The following is a 12,897-nucleotide window of genomic DNA, read 5'->3' as shown; positions in this document are numbered from 1 at the left end:
CCCCGGAGCTGCTGCTGGTGGTGAGTTAATCTCCAATGCCAAGAAAAGCCCATTTGTAGAAACCAGTCTTCCTTTTCTATCAGCCAGGGCCAGTTCTGTAGAAAGTAGAGAGCATGATGCTGTAAGCCAGACTAACAGCAGCTTCCAGAAGAGGAGTGTTTTCTCCTTGCCAAAGCTTTGACAAGAGGTGGCTGATCCTCATCCGCAGCAGAGTATCGTGTGGGAGATCACAACAGATCGCAGTCACGACCACGTGGTTTTCGCTGCAAACTTTGAGGTGCAGTTTAGAGCAAATAAGGCAGAAGTTAATACTGGTGGAATTTGCTGACATAAAACATTTTTATAAATAATAGTTTCGTCAGGTACGTGATTTGCCAGTGCCAATCACACCGCGTTTCGGATTCTTGTACAGGATTTGCTTTGGGGAAAATAACGCGGTTAAGCCAGCCCTCCTGGCACAGCGCTGCGCTCCGCTCGGGCTCTAAATAGCTGCCCAGTGAGGATACTCCTCTTATAATTGCTTATGTACTGAAATGTGTATTTCACCCAGACACCTGTGCAGAGCGCTAATAGAGGCTGAAAATAGCTGTGTTTGAGAAAGTTGTTCCTTCTCTTTAGGCCAAGTTTGGCGTTTTCATGCATGTTTAACCACAAAGCCACAATAAAGTGTAGCGATCTTGTCCAACATCCCTGTTCTGAAGTGTTGCGCTGGAATGCTTTGTTATAAAATGTTTCCGTTTTAAAGAAGAAAAAGCCACCTCCTACACGTGAAAAGAAGCAAAGAGAATATTTACTGTTTGTTCCTAAAATTCCAAGAGACTGCAGATGTTTTCATGACTAGGAGAAATCTTCTGACAATATTATTTAATAATTTTGAAAACTAACGAAGGGGAAAAGTCAAAGGTACTCTGGGAAGTGAGAAAAAGGCAATAAACTTCCATTGTCTTGCTTTTGCGGCTTGCAAACGTAGAGCATCAGGGCTCTTTTTTGGAGCTTGCCATGCGGTGTGAGGTAGTACAGCACGAGTGCGTAGGTTTGGATCGAGGAAATACCTGTTACTGGGTTTCCTTTGCGATGGCGCAGCCTTGTGCAAACAGACAGCTGAGCCACGAAGAGCTTGCGGTCACTGGCCGGGGCTGTTTGCTCCCCGATCTCATTGTGGAATCTATTGTCAGGAAGCAGAGGCAATAAAAGCGCTTGCAGGAGCAGATGGGGAATACAAGGCTCCTGTAGTATACACAGAAATAAGCCAGGGAGGAGGGGAAGGGAAGGAGTTAGGCTTAAGTGTTACTAGTAAAACTAGTAACTGTGCCGCTTGATGGGAAAACAGCATTTCCACGTGCCCCTGCACTAAAACTGAAAGCGTTTAACAGCAAAACTAGCAATGATGAGTCCAAACTGCGACTAGAGTTAGGTTTTAGTAAAAGTACTGTAGTTTGTCTAGGGAGACATTGGGTGAAATTCCAGGAGCCTCTTAGTCAAGATATCCAATGTGTTTTGATTTCTTACCTGAACCGGTTGAAGTCCCCTGGGTCGTTCAAAACCCCACCTACCATGTCAGGATTGTGGAAAATAGGAAGCTCAAAAGTCATAAGGCTGTATCAAAGAGAAAGAAGTATCAGGTCTCTTCCCACATGGAACCTCTGGAAGAGGAGGCAGGAACAAGTATTATCTGCAGATCATGAGGAGAGTCTTGGCTTGTGATCAACTCAGAAACACAGTCTTGAAGCTGCTTTCCTTTTTCTTAGTACATGCAGAGAGGAAACGCCTTAGAAAGCCAAGTAAACGGCTTCTGGAATATGCAGAAGAATATGATCACTTATTTGCACCCAAGAAAAAATCAAGGAAGGGCCAGGAGCAATTGCAAAAGGTGGGTGAAGGCTGACGTGATCGTCGTGGTTATTACTCTGGGCTCTGCTCTGTGTGCTTGTGGTGCGTTCTTGCTGTCTGGAGTGCCGTGCAGGATGAACGTTTTCACCACCATATTCTGCTGTGCTAGGTGAATTCTGTGGTGAGGTCTGAGTTTGAAGATCTTCCTGCACAATGCAGTCCTGACAGAGATACCCAGCGGGGGCCGAGTCCTTTGGTTTCAACTCCATCTTCAACCAAAGAGTCCCCTCCCATCCTCGAAGCAGAGTGCTCCTTCTCAGAACTAGGATCTCATTCTGCTGATCCCACTGATAGACTTCTAGAAGGACCTTCAGACTTTCCAGAGCTGGTGCTGTCTTCCTCAGATGTTTCTGAAGTTTCTGCTTCTCCAGATGCAGACGAGAGATTCCTGAAATCAGGTAAGCGAGAGGTTGTGTCATTCTGCTCCTGTAAGTCAATATGTCAGAAGTTCAGCGGAAATTGTTGCTTCGGTCAGAGCGAAAAGGTCAGTAGCTATTGATCTGTTAGTTTGTTATAGCTTTGCTTCGTTCAGTGACCATTACTGGTGCTGGGAAGGGAGAAAGGGCAGGTGCAGTGGGTGAACTGATGAGCTGGATGATCGCACGCTTTTAGCTTTCTGTAGAGTACAATGGTCCTCCTTAGGTCCTGGCACAGAACACCCCTTTGTCCAAATGAAGAAAGTCACAACTCCTTCCCTTGAGTCCTTGCCATCTGTGCTTGCAAACAGCAGCTTTCCTTTAGCTTGAAGGTCTCTTTCGGCTGTTAAAACCCTGGAGATGAATGTTCTGTGCTGAGGGTGACAGGCAAAGTCTAATCCACGCAGCTCGTAGGGTGGCCTTTTGCTCTGCTCGTGAGCTCGGGGAGTTGTAGCACAGAAATCCGTCTAGGAAAACGTTTTTCTTAGAGGTTCTAAGGATTTATAGAAATTGTCAGAGACGTGTCTTAGCAGCAGGCGAGGGCCTTGGCTTTCAGTAAGGCGTGGGACACAAAGAGGAGTGCGGTCCGATGGGTTTTTCCCCTTTCCAACATGCTGTCTTCTTTGCAGTATGTTCATTCTCTGGTGGCATCTAGAGACATGTCCAGAGTAAAAGCCCTGGTGTTCTGGCTGTGCTGACTTGGCAGGAACACTGTTCCTGTTCTAGAGGGGCCTGTGGTCAAAAAAATTAAACCAAGCAGGCCAAGAGGTATGGTCAGTGGGAGGTCAGGTAGGCTGTTATGGTTGAGGGCAGAGGGATTGCCTTTGGGTGTCAGATAGGAATGGAAAGTTAGAGCGAATTAAAGGAGGAAAAATGGGGGATGCGAGCCTGAGGTTGGAGATGCAGGCGAACAGTACAGGCTGCAGCAGCTGGGGCGAGCGTCCGTCTGCAGAGCCCACGTAGCTCTGCCCGCTGCCGAGGAAATTCACCTGTGGCTGAAGCACGCGGAGCCGGAGCCGTGGGCAGGGACTTGGTGTGGGGACAACGCCAGGTTGTCCCTCCGTGAGGTGTCTGTGCATAAATGGTGTGTGCAGAGGTGCCACGGAGGACACAGCCAAGGCTGATAAGCGAGCAGATGCACAGGGCAGGACGGGTAGCGAGCTGTTTCTGCCCAGTGTCTCGCACTCATTTTTTGGTGATCCTTTTAAGTTTATGTTATTGCCACAATTAGTGTGGATAAGCCCAGGTCTAATGACTTGTTGCCTCTTGAGTGCCAGCAAAAGGCTTGAGCAGGAAACAGTGCAGGTCACAGCTGCTTTGTTTGGAGTGTCTTTCCCAGGTGGTTTTCGCCTGTGCTGTGCGCAGCATGGACGCTGCTCTGAGTGGCGTGGGAGTGGAGGCAGGACTGTATTTTTCAATGATGGGACTGACTCAGGCCAGGTCCAAATGGTTGGGAGATTATGGTCTGAATCACGCTGCCACGGTGTGTTACCTGCCAGCATTGACTTCATAGTCTCTCTTCTGCGGGTGGATTTTTGTGTTGCACGTTGAGCTATGTCTGAAGGACAAGGCAGACTGGGGTCTGTTGTGGAAGTTGTGCAGAAACAGGTGATTGACATCTCTGCCCAAGGAGCTTGTGACCCCAAAGACAGGGTGAAGCACATTTTTGATCTCTTGGCTGATATTTGCTTAATGGTCTTGGCCTGGTGGAAGAAAACCCTTGTTTATCTGATGTGAAGAGTTTCATTGCAGGGAACTTTGAAAGCAAGCGTCAAAGGAAGCCCACGAAAAAGCTCCTGGAATCCAATGATTTGGACACTGCCTTTATGCCAAAGAAGGAGGAGTGGACTCCCCCAAAGAAGGTACTTTCCTTCCAGTGCTTTTAATAACCAGATAGAAAATTAGTCTAGACAGCAAACTCTGCTGAATGAGACATGGTGCTGTGTCTTTTTGTTGGCTGTGGCCCCGGAGCAAAGGTCCACCTTTCCCAAAGGTGCTGCTTGCCGTGTTACGATGAAGAAACCTGCTGAATACAAATGTGTTCCCAACCCCTCCCCACTTGTAATGGGGATTGGGTAATTTCGGTTGTAAAATCTCCTGTCTTCATTGATTTATATGGAAAAAGAGTCATCTGGATGCTGGCTGGGAAGGTTTGAGTGGAAATGTCCTGCGCAGAGGCTTTCTGTCACTGTTTTGTTGCAGTGTAGCTTGGGCTTGAACTTAAAGCTTTGTCTTTTTCCATCAGCTTTCTTCTGAGCAGTGTTTCCTTTATTACCTTCCCAAGTGAGCTGCTGAATGGTATGTAAGTGCAGAGCTTGTAGCAGGACAGAGGCTTGAGTTTTATCACACGTAGCTTACAGCGCTTGGTGCAGATTTTTAAAGAAAACGCTGCTCTTCTCCGCTAAATACTTGATATCCAGTGGCACAGTTGGGAAAAAAGCAACTTGTAGAGAATTATTTTGGGTGGTGTACCTGCACGAGACTCGTTGCCACTGTTTCTGAGCTTGATTAATAACAGTTTTCCTGCTTTCTTTTTCCTCTGTGTGTGGCACAGTCTTAATACAGTTATCATGGTTGCAGTAATGCAGAGGCCAGTGTATTTCATTATTAAGCTCCATAAAAGTGTAAAGTCAGAAGAGAGTCTCTCTTCCCAGCACCTTATAGGGTGTTAGCAGCCTTTTTGGGAGAGCTCAGGCGCAGCAGATGATGCTGCTGAGCACAAGACGCAGCAGACTCAGCATTCCTCCCTGCGCAGAGGCTGACTGACTGTTCCATGTGGGATCTGTCACACACACAAAACAAATGTTTTCCTGCAAAGTCACTAATCGCTGGCGAATTAATGACCTGAACTGTAAGATAGACATTGCAGTCTTTTGTGAAGTCTCTGAGTGGCTGAGGAACGTGCATCTCTGATTTGCATCTGGTGACCTGACTGTTGTGTATTTGCAGAACGCTGGCCCCTCAGAGAGCGACAACTCCGAGCTCTACTCGCCAACCCACTTCTCGGACCTGGGGGAAGGTGAGCGAGGGCAGGGCTGTGGGGATGGGCTGGTCACGGGTGGGTGGGTTTCTGTGTGTGTCCGGGGCTTTCAGAGGGCTCTTGCCTCAGCTGAGGCAGTGGCAGAAGAAACAGGTATGGAGATTGTTGGGCCAAGGTGCTGTCATGTCTTTTGTTTCCCTATGGAAGGTGGAGATGGTGAGCTCTTACTTCCATGGGATATTCTTACCTGTAAACTGGGTGCTTGAGGGACACTTGTCAGCCCGGGTCTTTACCAATACGCTGTTGTTCGCCTGACGACAACGCTGTGACCAGGCTTAGTGGTGTCTGCCCTGTCCCACGGGCAGTTGTGCAGTTGCATTGTGCTCCCCCCCATCTGCCTTTGTGCCACGTTGGTATCAACATGAGGAAGTTTTAGTTGCAGTGCGGTGGGAGAGGGTGTAGTTATCAGCATTTGATCAGCAACATAAGCTTTGTGTTGGAAGCATTTCTCTTCTGCTGGGGGCGTGTCTTGGGGAGAGTCAGTAATGTTGTTCAGCAGCCTAACAAAAGCAGCTTAAACCAGTGTGAATCGGTGGTCCCCTCGTGGCTGCAGGACAGGGGGCTGGCTGCCTGCAGGCTGGTGTTGCCCCAGCCCTTATGCCCTCAAAGACAGTAGGACCCAGCCTGAAACTCTTAGAAAAGGTGTAGAGCTTGCTGCTGGCACCTGTAGCAAGGGAATTATTTCTGCATTTTCCTTGAGTGGTCTTTCTGTTGCATCCCAGCTTCTGAAAAGCTCTTGGAGAAGCAGCGGAAGCGGAAGAGACAGCGCCATGCCTCTGCAATGCATTCCAAGAAGGAGAGAAATGAGGAGGGGCTGGGGGAGACCCCACACTCTGAGGTACTGTTGGGTCTTCCTGTGTGCTGTCATCCCTGTAACCTGTCTGCCACTTCCCAGGGCGTTGGCAGAGCCGAGGCCTGGTCATCTCTGGCTGTCTGGCCTGTCAGTTGGGATTCTGTCCCACTGATGTAGCTGCATGAGCTGGGGTTCAAGCTGAAGATACCACCTTGTTTTAGTAGCTGTTTTGTGATGACTGCTTAACTTAGGCTCAGTTTTTAAGCTTCTACTCAGCTAACTCTCCAGAAGAGAGGCTGTTCTGATCTGATGGAATTGAGTTTTGCCTGGCACCTTGCTTTGCACCTCAGAAGGTCGAACTGCTGTAAAAGATCTCTGGTGGTGGTGGGAGTCTTGCCCTTTTTTGCACCAGTATAAAGCACAAACACTAGACTGTGGACTTCAAGCCCTTCTTCCACTTGCCCCTGCACGGCAGGGTCAGCTAAGAACCATGTTGGAGGGCATGGGGGGACTGTCTGTGACTGCTCACAGGAGCCTCTGATTACATTCTGCCATCCAGCGGAGCTGGCATACAAATATCTCTGACAAGCACATTTTGCCTTTTAGGAATGAGCCAGGTATCACCAAGTGTAGGGGAAGCAAGACTTTTCCTGGGAGAGGCTGGACACCTGGGCCTCTCACCATCGCCTCCCACTTCCAGTGGCCCAGATTCAGCAGCAGGCTGTTCTGTCAGGATAGTCAGTATGTATTTCAGGAGCCAATTATAGACATATATTGTTATATTTGTTGTTGTTATACAGCTTCCAGGAGAGCACAAACGTCACAGCACTCGTCTGAGCAGTGCCAGCCACCCTGCTGCTACTGCTTTTTGAAAAGGTTATTTCTGCTGGGGATGATAAAGCGGGGTAATACTCCTGTGCTGCTGTTAGTGCTCTTTCTAAAGTGTGCTCATCTGGAATCATGTTTCAAAGAAGCCTGTACAAATACGTTTGTCCATGATGGGGGGTAGTTAACGCGGTCTGCAGTGAGGCACCTACTAAAGCATTGGCTCAGCTCTGAGCCAGCAGATTCTCTGTGAATGTTTCATGGGGAAGAAAAGAGGGGGCAGGTCAGAGCAGCAACGTAGTTAGGCCGTGACTCTGAATCCTGCACCCGCTGTTGACTGCAAATGAAGCCCAAGGAGTCTTAACTACCTCCAGCCTTAGACATCTGTGTTGGGAACCTGAAGTTGGGTATGGTAAACCATGCCAAAAAAAGCCCAAAATAAACAAAAAAAACCCCATGCTGATGCTTGGCACCTTTTGCCAGCATCCATTTCTCTGTGATTGTATCTCTTGAGTTGCTGTGGTGAGTGTTCGCCCCTTGGCTTAGGTGAGTGTGTGGGTACTGGTGAGTATTAGTGGGCTGTGGAGATGCAATAGAGCTTTCCTGTGGAATTTGGACAACCCATGTCCCTAAGTGACTTTCCACATACCAGGCAAGGAACCCCACTTTGTTGTGAACAGTGCTGGAAGAAATAGTCTGATACAGCACAGTGGAGCCTTGGACCCAGCTGCTTGCAGAGGAAAGCTCGTCTGCCTGGGCTGAACTAAGCAGCTTTCTCTGTCTTTGCCTGTCCATGGAGCCAGGAGTGCAAGTTCGCAGCGTCAGGGCAGCAAGAGACTGAGAGAAGGGGATGGAAAATGCTGTTGAAATGGTTGTCAAGGTTGTGAGCCAAGGTCAGGCTGTGCCAAAGAACAGGCCAGGCTTTTGAGGCTGTGCCAGATCCAGCAGCAGAGATAGCTCTGGAGGAAGACCCGAGATGGGAGAGCTGCCCTCTCTAGGAGGTACGTGGTTTTGCAGGGCTTGTGCTGGGTAGGGGAAGGAGGGGGAACAGCACAGCAGTTTGTTTTGAGTGCTGGCCTTGGACAGACATCTACTCCTCACCTTTCACAGAGTGCAGGTGTCTGGCCTTACCCATCCTGCCTGGCTTTGATGTTCCCTTCCCTGTGCAGTTCTGGGAGCGTTGATTAAAATAAGGCCAAGATCCTGGCATGTGAAACGTGCAGATTTGCCAGCTGTTTGCAGAACCAAATGGGCCTGGTTTAGGCTGAAAGAGTGGGGCGAGAGCATGCTGTGCCACGCTGGGCGGTGTGGGCCCAGTTGTTAAAGCAGCATTGCTGCTTGCAGATGCTTTCAGATCTGACCAGAGAGTTGCTGGTTAACCCGCTGTGACTCCTAGGTGTATTTTACGTTCCCATTCCAATAACATGTGAAACACGGCTGTCAAGGTTCAAAACAAGGAGTCCTGGCAGCCGTAGTAGAAAGCGGCCTGAAGGATGGGAAGACCCAAGCCAGTTCTAAATCACTTATAACTCTGTAGCAAGTCTGATTATGCCCACCCTGTTCCAAAACACCATCTTGAAACCTTAGCTGAAGCAGGAAGGTGGTGCCACTGAGCACAGGGGACGGGTTGGGTGTTCACCAGCACCCTGCCCCTCCTGACAGGGACCTTGGTGACCATGAGGGGGGCCGAGCTCACTTTGTAACACTGGGCCCCACTGTAAGCAGAAGCTGTAGCTGATATCTGCCCATACCAGTAGCTGATTAACTCTGCTCTTGTTCTCGGTTACAGTGACCTCTGCAAGCCTGAGGTCACTGCTGAGCTGAGCAGACAAGGGAGAACCTGTGTAGGAGGACCTGAGCTGTACCCAGTCCTTGGAGCACTGGTTGCTGCTGCTGCTCCTGGAGTGTTCCGGGAGCCAAAGCAAGTGTTTTGGACAGAGGGCTGCCTTGCAGCAGACTGTAATTCCTAGCAGAAATACTAGCAAGAGTGTCATAGCTCTTAGCTTGATAAAATGCTATTGCATATAAAGGCAAAGGTGGCTGTCGTGTTGTAGATGGACATTTTACCAACACCACAGAGATCTTTCCCTTCCCTCTGCCAGGCTGTGTGGTAGGATGGCAGCAGCTTACGTGCCCCTTATCAGTATTCCCACAGGCTGCATCGCTGCCAGCTTTCCAGTGGGATGCTGATGACAGTCTGTAAGTCTGTACGCTGTGTGGTATGTTGGACTGGCAGTAGTCTGTAGCTGGGACTCTGATCTTCTTTGTGCTCAATAAAGAAAATTTATACCATCCATCTTTGTATTGTGTGCTGTAATGTGCTGTCAGTGCACCTCTGCATCATTGCTCTGCAGAACTCACATGGCTTTAAAGTGTTCTCAGAGAAAAGTGTACTGCTGCATTTAGGGAATCAAAAAGAACCAACAACCAGAGGAAGCACTATTATCTGATCTGAATGCTAGCTCCAGGTTCTGCCAGCTTTAAACTTTAGGAGATGTTTATGTCCTTGTTTTGCCCATATTAATAATGTGTTCAGAGGGCTTTCAGTTCAGTTTACAAGCTTTAGTAGCACCACAGCTCCCATACAGAAGGTGGTGCAAAGCTCCCTCTCCCGATCGTTAGCTGGACACCCAGCACGGAGCAGGGCTGAAGGGGTGGGAGTGGTGCCTGCTGCTCCTGCCAGTGCTCCGAGTCCCTCACAGGGTCTTTCGGGTGAACAGTTTGTGTCTGGACACGCACTGGGTGTGGGGCGTTGACCCAAGAAGAAGCGGGGAGCTGCACACCGAGACCACTCAGTTCACTGCAGTGAGCCAGGATGTTAAAAAATAGGGTCTGGAGTGGCAGCTGGTGCTGGTGAGGCCACTGCGGTGTTGCCCGGGCTGTCCCCAAAGGCCTGGAGTCTGTCAGGGTGGCGTTCCCTGTCCTGGCAAAAGTAAAGGCAGTGCTGCCCTGTGCAGCTGCAGGACAGGAATATCTTGTGGTAGAAACAAGCGTCTCTAGGATACCTGCTGCTCTCCTTCCCTCTTACAGTGTCTGGGCTGGTCCCATGGACACGTCACCAGGTGTCCTTCCACCTTGGGGAGCCCTGTGACAGGATCCCTGACTGATCCCTGAGGGTGCGGTTGGGTCTTCACCATTGGAACCCCTCTCCTCGGCAGGATGCTCTTTCAGCAGTAGATGTTACGGTCGGTGCTGCAATGCTCGTACAGGACAGATGCTCATGAAGGACTCTGCCCTGGCAGGATGGTGTAAATGCCCTGCTGCGCTGTTCTCTTTGGCGCTGGCCAGCTCGTTCTTACCAGCACAGCCCTCGGGTACCTATGTGTCTGCATTTTACGTGAGCTAGAACAAGCTGAGACAAGTGTGGGGAGAAGTCTGGTTTGCTGGGTGGAAACTGCAATAAAGATAATTTGAAGTGTTTTGTTTGCATTTCCAGGGCAAGCAGACATTAGCATGTAGGATGCTTCAGGCTATTCCAACCTACCTGGTTTGTTTGTATGCAGGGCATTACCTTCTTCAGAGAGAGGTTGTGCACAGGAAAATAATTATGTTGAGCATGTATTTTTTTAATGATGTAGTAAACTCTTTCCTTGTGAGTCTTTTGGTGGAACTGCATGGGGGATGTTCTCTCTGGGGTGGGTGACATGCACCGACCAAGTGCCAAACTTGTTACGTGCTCAATTTGTATTTTCCAAGTCAGGACAAGGAACTACTGACAGTGCTGATTATGGATTTCTTTTTAAAGGGGGAGACATCGGTTCATGGGACTGCTGCAAGCCCCAAAGAGGGTAATGAAGAGGGGTCAGAGAACGACCACGGAGTGCCTTCGTCCAAAAAGATGCAGGGGGAGCGTGGAGGAGGAGCAGCTCTCAAGGAGAATGTGTGTCAGGTAGTGTCCGTGAAGAAATCTCTCTGAAACTTTACCACTGTAAAGTGTGTTTGTGTAAGTTCCAGGACATGCTGGTGCTACAGATAAGCCCAGGTAGCCTCAAGGTGCTTATTGTGGAATTAACCAGCTTTTTGTGCTCTGAATTGAGCCTTTCCTCTGCGATTGCCTCTCCTCCTGCTAAAGTTCACAGATGGTAGTAAGACGTAACAGACGTAGGATTCACTTTAGCAGATGTGTGGTAGCAGGGACTGGATGGTGAATGGCAGCAGCGATGCACAAATTACCTGAATGAACTGACACAAGGAGAATGTAGCACTTTTCCACAGGGGGTCTGTGCTGGCAGCCCTGGCCAGCACGTGAATTGTTGCTGCCTTGGATGAGTTGGGGATGCTCAGAGCTGCCATTGTGCTTCTTTCCCCACAGATCTGCGAGAAGCCGGGGGAATTGCTGCTGTGTGAGGCGCAGTGCTGTGGTGCTTTCCACCTGCAGTGCCTTGGGCTCTCCGAGATGCCAAAGGGCAAGTTCATCTGCAACGAGTGTTCCACAGGTACAGCAGCTTTTGTGAGTGCGGAAGGATGGGCACTTGCTACGCGCTTACCTGGTGCTTCCTTTGCTGGAGTGATGTGCCCACAGTAGGGCTGCCACATAGCTCTTAGTCTTCTGATTATTAGTCTGATTGTTAAAGTGACTTACTAATTAACTGGTCTTACTGTTAATTCAGGCGTGTGGGGTGTGAAGAAGTGAATGTCCAGGATCTGGTGGGAAGGAGAAGGGGAAATTCTTATCTGAGACTAAAGAGAGGGCTGGAAAGGAGGGAATGTCTAAGCAGGAATGTTGACTCTTGGTTTTCTACTTACTTTTCCCTGACCTGGAGTCACAACTATAGTATTTTTTTCCATGTGGGGTTTTTTTGCCGCTGCAGACGGACACAGCCTGCTGCAGAGACCTGTGCTTTGGGACGGGTACAGCAGGTTGCGAAGCTGTGCCGTGCTAACACGCAGGCTGGTGGAAGCATCAAGTCTTCATTTATGTGACCGGTGTTCCGTCTGCTGCTCTTTCTCCAGGGGTCCATACCTGCTTTGTGTGCAAGAGCTGCGGGGAAGATGTCAAACGGTGCTTGCTGCCCCTCTGTGGGAAGTATTACCACGAAGCGTGCATACAAAAGTATCCACCCACGGTCATGCAGAACAAGGGCTTCCGATGCTCCCTGCACATCTGCATGACTTGTCATGCTGCTAACCCAGCAAACATCTCTGCATCTAAAGGTACCGAAATCTTCTAGAGGGGTCTAGGGGATGCAGTTAGAAGCTTTTTCTTTGTTCCACGTCCACTGTGCAGTTAGCTGGTCCACTAGTTCCTCATGTTGATGTTCTGTCCTTGCCACGGCGCTCGCTGTAGGGTTTGCGGAGGAACAGCCTCTCTCAGGAGTGCAAGGGGGTGTCTGTGTGCTGCTCACCAGCACTCCTGATGGTCAGACACGGCAGCTCAAATGTTCTCGTCTGCCCAGACACTCGGATGCCTGCACGTCCAGCAGTGCCACATGCCTCTCTGGGTTTTTGAATAAGTCTGGAGCTATATGGACACTCATGTTTTTCTTATGTACTTTTTTTCACCCTGCCAGCGCTGCAGACAGTGCCTGCGTAGCAGCACTGGCTACCAAGGCAACGGCACAGAGAGCAGCGTAGTAAAAACTGTGATATTGGTCTAATTGTCCTGTTTTTGTAATGCAAATTCTTGACTTGTAGTAGTGACACCCTTGGGTTGAGCCTCTCAGGGAAACATTGTTTGAGCTGTTGTTGGCAATACCTTGACCTTTATCTCACGTGATTAAACTTAAAACTTCTATGTGATTGCCCTGTACATTTGCTTCTAAAGCTGCCTTTCTTTAAATTCGCAGTATCTTAGGATGAGTGGCAATAAGACCAGCTCTATTTTTATCCTCACGGTCTGTGTTAAAGTTGTCTTTTTTTCCCCCACATATCAGTATTTGGTGTGGAAGAGAACATTGAGACCCACAGCCCACAGCTGACCGCTTCCCCACCGA

General features: G+C 49.3%; 1 protein-coding gene across 7 annotated transcripts in view; it reads left to right on the top strand.

Moving 5' to 3' along the window:
* The window catches only part of NSD1 (nuclear receptor binding SET domain protein 1), a 60,964-nt gene that overhangs the window by 25,468 nt on the left and 22,599 nt on the right, over positions 1 to 12,897 (top strand). For all 7 annotated transcript variants that reach the window (XM_065029562.1, XM_065029564.1, XM_065029563.1 and 4 more), the window contains exons 6-13: positions 1,749 to 1,870; positions 2,000 to 2,288; positions 4,059 to 4,168; positions 5,256 to 5,325; positions 6,069 to 6,184; positions 10,710 to 10,853; positions 11,277 to 11,400; positions 11,918 to 12,118. In XM_065029562.1, coding sequence (XP_064885634.1) covers positions 1,749 to 1,870; positions 2,000 to 2,288; positions 4,059 to 4,168; positions 5,256 to 5,325; positions 6,069 to 6,184; positions 10,710 to 10,853; positions 11,277 to 11,400; positions 11,918 to 12,118 — 1,176 coding nt within the window. The remainder of the gene's footprint in view (positions 1 to 1,748; positions 1,871 to 1,999; positions 2,289 to 4,058; positions 4,169 to 5,255; positions 5,326 to 6,068; positions 6,185 to 10,709; positions 10,854 to 11,276; positions 11,401 to 11,917; positions 12,119 to 12,897) is intronic.

This window comes from Columba livia, chromosome 14, assembly GCF_036013475.1.
Source record: "Columba livia isolate bColLiv1 breed racing homer chromosome 14, bColLiv1.pat.W.v2, whole genome shotgun sequence".
In the NCBI taxonomy this organism is placed as follows: Eukaryota; Metazoa; Chordata; class Aves; order Columbiformes; family Columbidae; genus Columba; species Columba livia.
This window is presented reverse-complemented; position numbering and strand designations above follow the sequence as displayed.